Source organism: Hemitrygon akajei, chromosome 6, assembly GCF_048418815.1.
Source record: "Hemitrygon akajei chromosome 6, sHemAka1.3, whole genome shotgun sequence".
NCBI lineage: Eukaryota > Metazoa > Chordata > Chondrichthyes > Myliobatiformes > Dasyatidae > Hemitrygon > Hemitrygon akajei.
Genome location: NC_133129.1, coordinates 88761555 through 88775573, shown reverse-complemented (window position 1 = coordinate 88775573; position 14019 = coordinate 88761555). Strand labels below are relative to the sequence as shown.

Here is a 14019-nt window from a genome sequence, read left to right as displayed (position 1 = left end):
ACTAACGGATGCCGTCAGATCGGAGCAGAACGTCCCCCATCTCTGTCGGTGTTCAGGGCTTCCCTCTCCATGGCAGGAGCTTCCAAATCTGCTCTGCACCCTCTCTGGAGCTCCCACATTCTTCCTATGATGAGGCAACACAATAATGTGGTCTAACCAGGGTTTTAGAGAGCTCACAGCTCTTGAACTCAGTCCCCTGACCAGCACACCATACACCTTCTTAACCACCTATCAGCTTGTGCAGCACCTTTGAGGGATCTGTGCATTTGGACCCCAAAGTCCCTCCGTTCCTCCATACCGCTAAGAATCCTGCCATTAACCCTGTACCCTGTACTTTCAATCTTCCAGAGTGAATCACTTCACACTATTTCAGGTTGAAGTCCATCTCCTGTGGCAGTTCCCTAAACAACACATTTCATGTCATTCAAGTCAGTGGTAATACATCTGGCTCTTGGAAACAAATTATGAGCCGATGCAGGCAAAGTTCCAGACCACGTCACACAGCCAATCAGCGACGAGATTTCCTTCCCACATCACAACTGAGTTTCCGTAACTGGACAATGCGAACTAAAATAACCCAAAAAGCCCTATAGATCATAAATAATGACAATATTGTGAATTAAAGTCACTTCTGTAACTTAGTAAAGTTTTAAAATGAAAACTACCAACCCCCGCCCCCCCCCCCCCCGCCAAAGATAGAAGTGCAAAGATAAATGGTTCTCTCTGGGAATGCTTCTGTTTATACAGGCTTGCCTTGGCCCTGATTGGTTGTCCCTTGAGTTGACCTTTGAATTCTATTGGCTCGCATCTCTTTGGCTCACAGGGGTTCGTCGATGGCATCTATCTCAATAAGTTTGTTTATAGAGTTATCAGAAGAGAATCAAGTTTCTAAAAATTGTCATGTCTACTTTGTGTTTGCCTGTGGCAGTGTCCCAGTTAAAGAGGTGTCCTTCTCGGTCTCCTTCCCTTCCTCCCATGGTCCACTCTCTTCTCCGATCAGATTCCTTCCTCTCCAGCCCTTGACCTTTCCCACCCACCTGGCTTCACCTGTCACCTTCCAGCCAGCCTCTTCACCCTCCCCCTGTCCTTTTGCCTTCTCTGTCCTGGAGAAGGGTCTCGGCCCAAAACGTTGGTATTTATTCATTTCCATAGATGCTGCCTGACCTGCTGAGTTCCTGTGTGTGTTGCTCTGGATTTCCAGCATCTGCAGACTTCCTCGTATTTAAGAACAAACCCAGCCTATCTCATCTCTCCATATTACATCAGCCTTCCGTTCCAGGCACTGTGTATAGTCTCTGATATTAGATTAACTGTCAAATCACTGAACCACAATGGCAAGCCTCTTCCGTACTCTCTCCAATGCTACCACCGTTTTCTTGTTGTATGGCCGTCAGAAGTACACACTATAGCTAACATTTTCTCAGCGCAGTGTGGTGTCCCAGACTCTTAGGTTCAGCAGCTTGACCTGTGAAGAGACGTGTGCCAAAAGCGTTCTTCATTGCCCTAGGCCACCAATTTCAGGGAGCCATGGACTCGGACACAAGGCTGTCTCTGTACAGAAAGGACAGTGCACTGTTAAAGGCAGGACCCTTAACAGTGTAGATGTCAAGTCAAGTTTATTGTCATTTAACTATATACATGTGTACCGTCAAACAAGACAGTGTTTCTCTGGACCAGGGTGTAAAGCACTGTAGTACACATATAACACACAGTAACTAGGAAAGTGAGAATTGAATCAACAAATGATTTATGCATAAATAAACAGTAAAGTGCATTAAATTAAATATCATTGGGTACGGTACAAATTATTAGGTGGCACTTCGAATGTGATGCGGCAGGGAGTTCAGAAACCTAATGGCCTGAAGGAAGAAAATGTTTCCCATCCTGACCGTTCTTGTCTTTCAGCATCGGAGTCTCCTGCCTGATGGTAGAAAGTCAAAGAGGATGCTGGATGATGGGTGGGATCCTTGGTAATACTAAGGGCCCTGCGTACACAGCACTCCTGGTAAATGTGCAGACAGACTTTTGGGGTCCAAGTCTTTAACACTCTAGAAATGCAAGCTGAATGCCGAGGAGTCTTAAATTATTAATGATCACTTATTTTAGAGTACAGACAAATATATAAATACTATGCAAACTAAATAACGGGCTGAGAAACAAAGCTGAGATGAATGAAAAGCAGTCGGAAGCCGAAGATGAAAGAGAATAAAGATGGCACCCCTGAAAAATCCATCATTTTATAATCGAACTAAGAAATATTCCTTAGTTAGATAAGAATAAACCAATTAATGGTTGTACAGTTACATCATGTGGGTAATGTGCTGACACTTTGCCAATGAAAAAATGAGAAAGGTGATAAAAGGTGACGAAGGGTCTCGGCCCGAAACGTCGACAGTGCTTCTCCCTATAGATGCTGCCTGGCCTGCTGTGTTCCACCAGCATTTTGTGTGTGTTGTTTGAAGGTGATAAACTGTTTGTTTAGCTGCTATACCGTTTTCTGCCAGTGAGTGGGGATGAACCACCACATACTGTGAAAAGTACTCGAGTTTGTTAAAGGTACAAACGATTAAACTGCAGCTTAAGTCTTACATTAATTCATCTTATAAAAAGTATCAAAAAAACATCGGTGTCCAACACTCCCTAGAAAGTGGCCGCAGGGACTGATAAATCGAGAAATTGAGTTCAAGTGTTGGGAACTTGTGTTGCATCTGGAATATTGCCCAAGATCTTAAGGCACAAACTAACGGAGATGGGAGTAGACTCTCACATGGTGGATTGGATAGTGGACTACTTGACAGATAGACCTCAGTATGTGCGGTTGGGAGACTGTAGGTCTGACACGGTGGTCAGCAGCACAGGAGCGCCGCAGGGGACCGTGCTCTCTCCGGTCCTGTTCACCCTGTACACATCAGACTTCCAATATAACTCGGAGTCCTGCCATGTGCAGAAGTTCGCTGACGACACGGTCATAGTGGGGTGTGTCAGGAATGGACAGGAGGAGGAGTATAGGAAACTGATACAGGACTTTGTGATATGGTGCAACTCAAACTACCTGCGTCTCAATATCACCAAGACCAAGGAGATGGTGGTGGACTTTAGGAGATCTAGGCCTCATATGGAGCCAGTGATCATTAATGGAGAATGTGTGGAGCAGGTTAAGACCTACAAGTATCTGGGAGTACAGTTAGACGAGAAGCTAGACTGGACTGCCAACACAGATGCCTTGTGCAGGAAGGCACAGAGTCGACTGTACTTCCTTAGAAGGTTGGCGTCATTCAATGTCTGTAGTGAGATGCTGAAGATGTTCTATAGGTCAGTTGTGGAGAGCGCCCTCTTCTTTGTGGTGGCGTGTTGGGGAGGAAGCATTAAGAAGAGGGACGCCTCACGTCTTAATAAGCTGGTAAGGAAGGCGGGCTCTGTCGTGGGCAAAGTACTGGAGAGTATAACATCGGTAGCTGAAGTTAATATTAATGTAATGTAATATTAATGTATTTAAGTAAACTACTTAAGAACTTTTTAAAAGCTATTATTAATGCTTTTTGAGAGAGTGATTTAGATGCATATCATATTTTTACTGAGTTAAGTATTGTATGTAATTAGTTTTGCTACAACAAGTGTATGGGACATTGGAAAAAATGTTGAATTTCCCCAAGGGGATGAATAAAGTATCTATCTATCTATCTATCCATCTATATGGTTCTGGTCATCCCATTATAGGACGTTGGGGCTTTGAAGAGGGTTCAGAAGAGGTTCACCAGGATGCTAACTGGCTTAAAGGGCATGTGCTACAAGGAGAGAACATAGAACAACACAGGAACAGGCCATTCGGCCCACGATGTTGTGCTGAACCAGCTAAAAAGCAAATCAGAAACACCCAAACACTAATCCCTTCTACCTAAACTATGTCCATATCCCTCCATCTTCCTCACATCCATGTGTCGATCCAAACATCTCTTATAAACCTCTAATGTATTTGCCTCTACCACTACACCAGACTGCACATTCCAGACATCCACCCCTCTCTGAGTAAAAGACTCGCCCCTCACATCCCCTTTGAACCTACCCCCTCTCACCTCCGATGCATGCCCTCCAGTGTTAGACATTCCTACCCTGGGAAACAGATACTCCCTGTCCACTCTATCTATGCCTCTCATAATCTTTTAAGCCTCTGTCAGATCTCCCCTCAGCCTCCGGCACTCCAGAGAAAACAGTCCAAGTTGATCCAGCCTCTCATGATAGCACATGCCCTCTAAACCAGACAGTGTCCTGGTTTGGGTGATTTCAACTATCATTAAAGTTGATTTGACTTTAAACCTCTTCTGCACCGTCTCCAAAGCCTGGACAAACCTGGGTTGTTTGCTCTGGAATGGCAAAGCTGAGGAGGAGCTCTGAGAGAGGTTTATAACATTATGGGAGGCATAAACAGGGTGGTAGAGACAGATAAGCTCAAGTGTGCATAAATGTGCAGGAAGTATATGGAATTGTGTGGGCTGAAGGCATTAATTGGACATTTGATCACTAATTTAATTAGTTTGTACTATATTACAGTCTGAAGGTCTCCTCCTGTGCTGTGGTTAATGCTCTCCTAAGACCCTGCCATTAGACACTCCCAGTTGTGTTAGCCTAACCACGATCACCTGTCTTGCCTGTCCCGATTGTGACGGTATCCTCGTCCCTCTGCACAGAACAAGCTGCCCTGGATGAGTTACGTCAGCACCGTGGGGATCTTCGGCTTTGTGGCCTTCTTCGAGGTGGGCCCAGGCCCCATCCCCTGGTTCATTGTGGCCGAGCTCTTCAGCCAAGGGCCTCGGCCGGCCGCCTTCGCCATCGCTGGCTTCACCAACTGGAGCTCCAATTTCCTCGTGGGAATGTCATTCCAGTACATCGTGGTAGGTCTGGTGGGGGGGAGGGGAGAAAGGGAGGGGGAAGAGGGATGGGGAGAGCAGGAGTGGGGGAGGAGAGAGAAAGAGAAGGGAGAGAGATAAGGGTGAGAGAGGGAGAGGGGAAGAGGTGGGAAAGGGGAGAAAGAGTGGGGAGAGAGAAAGGGAGGGAAAAGGGAGAGGGGACTGGGAGAGGCGAAGGGGAGAGAGAGGCATGGAGAAGAGGGTGGGAAGTGGGGAGAAGGGGATGGAGGGAGAAATGGGGAGGGGGAAGGAGGGAGAGGGAAGGAAGTGATGTAGAGAGGGAGGGAGAGCAAAAGAGAGAGAGGAGGGAATGGGAAAGAGGGAGTAAATAAGGAATAAATGAGGAACTGAGCCAGAGAGAAGGGGAAGGAGAGAGGGGATGGAGGGAGGGAGAAAATCTAAGATGTAGAAAGAAGTTGGAGTGCAATAAAGAGAGAAGGGAGATAGGGAGAGGTGGGAACAAAGTGTGCGGAATGGAGAGAGTGCAGAACGGAGGGGGAATTGAAAGAGAGGATGGGGAGAGGAAAAGTGAAGATGGATGAAAGGAGGGAGAGTGAGAAAGGGGAAAGGAGAAAGGGAAAGGCAAGAGAGAAAGAGTGAGGAGGTTAGAGCAAAAATAGAGGGGGGAGAAAAAAGTGATGAGGGGGATGGGAAGAGAGGGACAGACAGAGAAGGACAGAGAGAGGAGGGGCAGGGGACAGAGAGAGAGGGGGGACAGGGGACAGAGAGAGAGGGGTGGACAGGGGGGCAGAGAGAGAGAGAGGAATGGGGCAGAGAGAGAGGGGGACAGGGGGCAGAGAGAGAGGGATGGACAGGGGGCAGAGAGAGGGGATGGGACAGGGAGAGAGAGAGAGAGAGGGACAGGGGACAGAGAGAGAGAGAGACTGGGGACAGAGAGAGAGAGAGAGAGAGAGAGAGAGGGGGGGACAGGGTACAGAGAGGGACGGGGACAGAGGGGAGGACTGGGGACACAGAGGGACAGGGGACAGAGAGAGAGGGGGGGACATGGGACAGAGAGAGAGCGATGGGACAGAGAGAGGGATGAGGGACAGAGGGGGGGCAGAACAGAAAGAGACACACAGTGTCAGAGAGAGTGGGACAGAGAGAAATACAGACAGACAGTGTAAATGTGAGAGAGAGCGGGAGATATAGAGGGGGGAAGAGGAACAAGAGTACCAGGCGCGCGAGAGAGTTGGGGAAGTAGTAGGTGTTGATACAGTGAAGAGGAGGGGTGCCTTTGGTTGTGTTTCCCTGGTAACGGAATCTGGGCATCAAAGCAAGACCAGCCCGAACTGCCCCTCGAGGAGGTGGACGTGAGCTGCCTTTTTGAACCATTGCAGTTCTGGTGACCGTGCCCCCTCGCTGCTGGTGGTGCGGGGTATTGGGAAGCTCCAGGATTCAGACCAAGGCCTGATACTCATGGAGGGAGGGGGTGTTGGGGAGCTCTGAGATTCAGACATGGAGGCCTGTCTGGGGGGGGTGGGGGGAGGAGGTTAGTGAGCTCCAAGATTCAGACCCAGAGGATAAAGAGCTTGCAGCAACTTCACAGGCATATCACATCAGAGACACAATATTCACAAGAAAAAATACTTTAGAATAAAACATGGAGGAAATTAGGCCATTCAGCCCATCAAGTCTGTTCTGCAATTCCATCATGGCTGATTTACTCTCAATGGCCACTTTATTAGGTACACCTGCTTGTTAATGCAAATATCCAATCAGCCAATCATGTGGCAGCAACTCAATATATAAAAGCATGCAGACATGGTCAAAGGTTCAGTTGTTGTTCAGATCAAACATCAGAATGGGGAGGAAATGTGACCTAAGTGACTTTCAACCTCAATGATTGTTGGTGGTTTGAGTATCTCCAGAACTGCTGATCTCCTGGGATTTTCACACACAACAATCTCCAGAGTTTTCAGAGAATGGTGCTAAAAACAGAAAACATCCAGTGAGCGACATTTCTGTTTTGTCATTGAGAGGTCAGAGGAGAATGGCCAGACGGTTCAAGCTGACAGGAGAGTGACAGTAACTCTAATAACCACACGTTACACCAGTGCTGTGCAGAAGAGCATCTCCGAATGCACAACACGTCAAACCTTGAAGTGGACGGGCTACAGGAGCAGAAGACCATGAACATATACTCAGTGTATTAAATACAAGAGCTACCTTAAGATAAATCTCTTGGTTGTATATGGTATACATACTTCGATAATAAATTTACTTTGAACTTTGGAACTAATAAAGTGGCCACTGAGTGTATTTTCCCTCTCAACCTCATTCTCCTGCCTTCTCCCTGTAAAATTTCATACCCCTACTAAACAAGAACCTATCAGCCTCCATTTTAAATTTATCCAGTGACCTGGCCTCCACATCCATCTGTGACAATGAATTTCCCAGATACACCCTCACCCTCTGGCTGAAGAAATTCCTCCTCATCTGTGTTTTAAATAAAGACCTTTCTATACTCCCCCTTCCCCCTCCCCTCCCTGTCTTCCCCCTCTCTTCCCCCTCCCCTTCTCCCTGTCTTCCCCCCTCTCTTCCCCCTCCCCTTCTCCCTGTCTTCCCCCTCTCTTTCCCCTCCCCTTCTCACCCATCAACCTCTCTCCCCATTCCCCCTTTCCCTTCCTTCTCCCTCTTCCCCTCCCACCCCCTTCACCCCCTCTCTCCTCCTCCCTCTCCCCTTCCCCCTCATGCCTCCTCCATTCCCCCTCATCTTCCTCACACCCCTCTCCCCCCACTCTCTCACTCTCAACATACTCTCACCATCTCATTGTACAGCCCTATCTTCTCCAACTCTTAGCACCAGCATTTGGTTCTGACCTAGCCCAAGAGAAAACTCTTCCCCTTTGCGTCTGAGGGAGGCCCCCCTCTCTCTGTCTCCCTATCACTCTCTCCCTCTTTCCATCCCTCTCTCTCTTTCCCTCTCCCTTTCTCTCTTTTGCTCACTCAGTTTCCCTCTCCCTCCCTCTCTTTCCCTCATATTTTCTCTCCGTCCTGCTCCCTCATACTTTCACCTTCTCATCATACCTGTGCCTATCTTCTCCAACTTGGCACTGGCATTTGATCCTGTCCTAGCCCAAGAGAAGCTTTTCCCCACATGCTGTACACACTCCTTTTTATGTCCTTCAAGATCCTTTCAAAACGATTTTCGCCATCCATACTTTTCCATCCAGCTGCACCACCTTATCTGTTGTGACCTTCAGCCCAGACACATAATTAGGTGAACAGGGACAACAGGTCTGTAAAGAGGAAAACATTATCTCCGGTATCTCATCTCAGGGATTTGCGTCTGTGCATATGGATTGTTCCAGACTATCACCACATTCCAATCACGCCGTTTTGTCTTCCAAGTTCTATTTTATTTCGGTATGTACCAAGGGGGAGTCACAGTTAACTCTTTCCTTACACAGGCCCAAAACCATCAAACACTCCTCATAACCCTGTCAAAGTTCTAAAAGACCGGATATATAAGTGTTTGGATAGACATGGACCGACTAAGGGTAGTTAACATGGCTTTGTGCATGGTAGGGTGTGTCTAGCTAATCTTAAAGAGTTTTTCAAGGAAGTTACCAGGAAAATTGATGATAAGAAGGCACTCGATGTTGTTGACATGGACTTTAGCAAGGCCTTTAACAAGGTCCTGCATGAGAGGTTGGTCAAGAAGGTTCAGTCGCTTGGCATTCAAGATGAGGTAGTAAATTGGATGAGACATTGGCTTTGTAGGAGAAGCCAGGGGGTGATAGTAGATGGTTGCCTCTCTGATTGAAGGTCTGTAACTAACAGAGTGCCACAGGGATCGGTGCTGGGTCCATTATTGTTTGTCATCAATGATCAGGATGATAATGTGATTAACTGGATCAGCAAATTTGCAAATGACACCAAGATAGGGGGTGCAGTGGACAGCAAGGAGGACTATCAAATCTTGCAGCAGGATCCGAACCAGCTGGAAAAATGGGGTGAAAAATGGCAGATGGAATTTAATGCAGACAAGTGTGGGGTGTTGCTGTTGGGGAGGACCATCCATCGAGAACAGTATGGTAGGAGCATGGTAGAACAGACAGATCTGGGAATTCAGATCCATAATTCATTGAAAGTGGCATCACAGGTAGATAAGCTTTTGCCACATTGTCCTTCATAAATCACAGTATTGGGTACAGGAGATGGGGTGTCATGTTGAAGTTGTACAAGATGTTGCTGAGGCCAATTATGTGCAGTTTTGGTCACCTACCTACAGGGAAGGTGTAAAAAAGACTGAATTTACCAGGATGTGGCCAGGACTTGAGGACCTGAGTTATAGGGAAAGGTTAAATAGGCTAGGACTTTATTCCCTAGAGTGTAGAAGACAGAGAGGAGATTTGATAGAAATATACAGAATTGTGAGAGACATCAAAAGGGTAAACGCAAACAGGCTTTTCCACTGAGGCTGGGTGAGACTCGAACTTGAGGTCATGGGTTAAGGGTGAAAGGTGAAAAGTTTGAGGGGAACATGGCAATTTTTTTCAGTCGGGGTGGTGGTTGAGAGTGTGGAACAAGTTGCCAGTGGAAGTGGGTTCAAAGTCAACTTTTAAGACAAGTTTGGATAAGTACGTGGATGGTCGGGGTACGGAGGGCTGTGGTCCTGGTGCAGGTTAATAGGCAGATTAATAGTTTAGCACAGACTAGATGGACCAAGGGCCTGTTTCTGTGCTGTAGAACTCTGTGACTCTGAAGTTCAAAGTAGGTACAGTATACTGTGTACCATCTTGAGATTCATTTTCTTGCAGGCATTCACAGTAGAACAAAGAAACTCAATCAGTGGGAAATCACACACAGGCAAGACTGCCAACCGAAGTGTAAAATAAGACAAACTGGAAATATCAAAAATAATAATTAATGAGTTATGCTGAATAAGATCATGATGAATAACGCTCCCTCTCTCTCTTTTTCCGCTGGCAGGAGTTGTGTGGCCCCTTTGTGTTCCTCATCTTTGCCCTGATGCTCCTGGGGTTCTTCATCTTCACCTACTTTAAAGTTCCGGAGACCCGGGGCAAGACCTTCGACCAGATCGCCTCAGCCTTCCGCCGCAACCCCTCGCTCCTCGACCACGAGTTCAAGCAGCACGGCACAGAACTGGAGTATTTGGATGACAACTCCGCTGTGTGAGAGATGGAGAGAGTGAGTGAGAAAGAGGGAAGGGAAGGGTAGAGAGAGAGGGGGAAGGAAGGAGTAGAGAGAGTGGGGGGAGAAGGGAGGGGTAGGAGAGAGAGAGACAGTGTTGTATGTGTGGGAGACGGGAGAGGATGGGAGGGAGAGAGAAAATACATTAGTGAAAGAGTGAATGCGAGAGAGATTGTGTGTGCAAGTGAGATTGTGGAAGAGAGAGTGTGAGTGTGTATGAGAAAGAGACAGTGATAGAGACAGATTGTGTGTGAAAGAACATGAGAGATAGAAAATGTTATGTTAGAGAAAGTGTTGTCTGTGTGCTAGAGTGAGCAGGAGAGAGAGGCACTGTGTGTGTGTGTACTTGTGAGAGAGAGAGAAAGAAGATGTGTGTGGATGAGCAAGTGAGAGAGCAGATTGTATGTCAGAGAGAGATATCGAGTGTGTGGGTGTGTGTGCTTGAGAGAGAGAGAAAAGTGTGAGTGAGAGAGTGCAAATTCTATGTGAAAAAGAGGATGTGTGAGTGAGGGAGAGAGAGTATGCAGGCATGTGCGAGAGGGCAGTGTGCAGGAGTGAGAAGGAGATGGGCAGAGTGTGCAAGAGATTGAGAGCAAGGGGGAGAGAGAAAGTTGAATGTGGTAACAAACAAAGCGTGTGTGTCTGTATGTGTGTGTGTGTGTGTGTGTGTGTGTGTAAGTGTGTGTCTGTGTGTGTGTGTGTGTAAGTGTGTGTCTGTGTGTGTGTGTGTGTGTGTAAGTTTGTGTCTGTGTGTGTGTGTGTGTGTGTGTATATGTGTGCGTGTGTGTGTGTGTGTATATCTCAAATGGAGGAAGAGATGATGATTTTGGCATCTCTTGACCTCTTCACCTCAAAAACGCACACACCTATTTCAAACCCCTGCTGAATTTCTGCAGTTTTATTAAAATTTTACTTTTTTAAAAATTCTGCATCTTGTGTTTTATATATTTAATTCTAGATGTTGGATTAGATCCTTCTGTTTTGCATGGATATTCCCAGATGCCAGGCCACCCCACCCAGTTCTCGCATTCCCCCCTACCCTCCCCATTTGCTGTTTTGCTGTAAAGCGAGGCCATTCTGTCCATCAGTTGTGCTGGTTGCAGCCAAGCTCCCCAGCCCGCGTCCCGTGATTAGGCTAGGATTAGTTGGGGTTGTGGAGTAGTCACTGGGGTGGTGTGGCTTAAATGGTCGGAGGGGCGTCTCCGCTCTGTATCGCTAAATAAATCAATAAAACGTGGAGTGGGTTCTCTCCCCCACTCCCTGGGCACGCCACCCTCCGGGGCAAGGTCCAGTTCCTCAACATCCATCTTTTTACCCAGAACTAGTGGCCCCTAGATTCATCTGCTTGTTACGGGGCAGCAGGCTCACAACTCCGATTCTGAATAAATATATTAATCATTTATTTACAGACAAACAGTAAAACATTCGACCAAACATCTAAGCCACCCTCAGTTACACAAACTACAATACTGAAATTCAACAAACAGATACTTAGCTACCTACACAATGCTGGAAGAACTCACCTCCCCCCTTCCCACCATTCCGGGCCGCAGACAGTCCTTCCAGGTGAGGCATCACTTCACCTGCAAGTCTGCTGGAGTCGTCTATTGCATCCGGTGCTCCCGGTGCGACCTCCTCTACATCGGCGAGACCCGACGCAGATTGGGGGACCGCTTCGTAGAGCACCTACAATAGACAGGACCTCCCGGTTGCCACCCACTTCAACTCTGCCTCTCATTCCCATCTAGATATGTCCATACATGGCCTCCTCTACTGCCATGATGAGGCCAAACTCAGGTTGGAGGAGCAACACCTCATATACCGTCTGGGTAGCCTCCAGCCCCTTGGTATGAACATTGAATTCTCCAACTTACGGTAATTCCCCTCCCCCTCCCCCTTCCCCTATCCCAGGTCCCTCTCTGCCTCTCTCCCCTTTCAACTTTCTGCTTCTTTATCTCTACAGTTCTTTCATGCTTATCCCCTCTCCCTCCCCCCTTTATCTTTCCTCTGATTGGTTTTCCACCTGGCGCCTCTAGGCCCTACCCCCTCCCCTATCTCTATTACTGGGCTTCGGCCCTCTCTTCCCCCCCCCCCCCCCATTCCTGATGAAGGGTCTCGGCCAGAAACGTTGGCTACTCTTTTCTCACGGATGCTGCCTGACCTGCCGAGTTCTTCCAGCGTTGTGTACGTATTCTTTGATCCACAGCGTCTGCAGTTGTATTTTTGTGTTTAGATACTTAGCTAAGAGCATGTGCGGGCTCCCCTGCCTCTGCAGCGTACCTTCCAGTGGTTCTTCAGCACCGGCCGTGACCTCAGCCTGAAGCCGGCCGCAGGGATGAAGATAAAGAGGCCGAGCCTCCCACACGTGTTATTCTTATGCCGCGAGCAGCCTAAACCTGGACACCAGTGCCGCGGCACACGCGGCAGCCAATGGGAAAGGGCTGCTGCATCCTTCAACAGGCCAATCGGTAGAAGCGACTTTCGACTGACAAGCGCAGCTCCCACATGACACTGCTAAAGGACATTAAGAAGAGGGACGCCTCACGTCTTAATAAGCTGGTAAGGAAGGCGGGCTCTGTCGTGGGCAAAGTACTGGAGAGTTTAACATCGGTAGCTGAGCGAAGGGCGCTGAGTAGGCTACGGTCAATTATGGATAACTCTGAACATCCTCTACATAGCACCATCCAGAGACAGAGAAGCAATTTCAGCGACAGGTTACTATCGATGCAATGCTCCTCAGACAGGATGAAGAGGTCAATACTCCCCAATGCCATTAGGCTTTACAATTCTACCGCCAGGACTTAAGAACTTTTTAAAAGCTATTATTAATGCTTTTTGAGATAGTGATTTAGATGCATATCATATTTTTTACTGAGTTAAGTATTGTATGTAATTAGTTTTGCTACAACAAGTGTATGGGACATTGGAAAAAAGTTGAATTTCCCCATGGGGATGAATAAAGTATCTATCTATCTATCTATACTTAGGTATGTTCTATGATTCTAAAAGTGGCAGGTTTTCATCCTGCATATCTCTCTCATTCTATAAATTTCCCCCTTATTGGAGGAAGATAGGACACAGATTTACAGTAAAGTACAGTACAATATTTAGGTATAAGATTTGATAATGATATAAAGAACTTATATAAATTAAATTACTTACCATTATTGAAAAAAATTCAAGAAGATCTTGATAAATGGATGATATTACCAATAACATTAGTAGGTAGAGGTCAATACTCCCCAATGCCATTAGGCTTTACAATTCTACCGCCAGGACTTAAGAACTTTTTAAAAGCTATTATTAATGCTTTTTGAGATGGTGATTTAGATGCATATCATATTTTTTACTGAGTTAAGTATTGTATGTAATTAGTTTTGCTACAACAAGTGTATGGGACATTGGAAAAAAAGTTGAATTTCCCCATGGGGATGAATAAAGTATCTATCTATCTATCTATCTATCTATCTATCTATCTATCTATCTATCTATCTATCTATCTATCTATCTATCTATCTATCTATCTATCTATCTATCTATCTATCACCAGTGCCCTGGAACCGCAGAGCAGCATATTGCTATTACAGTGTCAGCAGCCCGGGTTTCCTCAGGGCACCCCATCCTCTTCCACATTCCCAAGGGATGCAGTTTGGTAGGTGATTGGTCACATTGTTGTAATGCTTACATTGGGATGCTCTTCGTTGACTAAAGCTCGGCATTCAATACTATCATCCTCTCAAAACTTATCAATAAGCTTCAGGACCTGGACCTCGATTTCCTCACCTGCAGACCCTAGCTCAACAACATCTCCTCCGCAATCTCGGTCAGTGCGATGCGCCACAAGGCTGTGTGCTTAGCGCCCTGCTCTACTCAAAGCCTCGAAGTATGTACGCAGACTGTCAGGCTAAATACGGCTCCAATGCCGTATTTAAGTTTGCCGATGACCACCGCCAGC

The 14019-nt window shown here is 46.9% G+C and overlaps 1 protein-coding gene across 2 annotated transcripts in view; it reads left to right on the top strand.

The window, feature by feature from the left end:
• The window catches only part of LOC140729236 (solute carrier family 2, facilitated glucose transporter member 4-like), a 61945-nt gene extending 50957 nt beyond the window's left edge, over positions 1–10988 (top strand). For both annotated transcript variants that reach the window (XM_073048786.1, XM_073048785.1), the window contains exons 10-11: positions 4686–4889; positions 9843–10988. In XM_073048786.1, coding sequence (XP_072904887.1) covers positions 4686–4889; positions 9843–10049 — 411 coding nt within the window. In that variant the 3' untranslated portion in view covers positions 10050–10988. The remainder of the gene's footprint in view (positions 1–4685; positions 4890–9842) is intronic.
• Positions 10989–14019: the final 3031 nt, after the last annotated feature.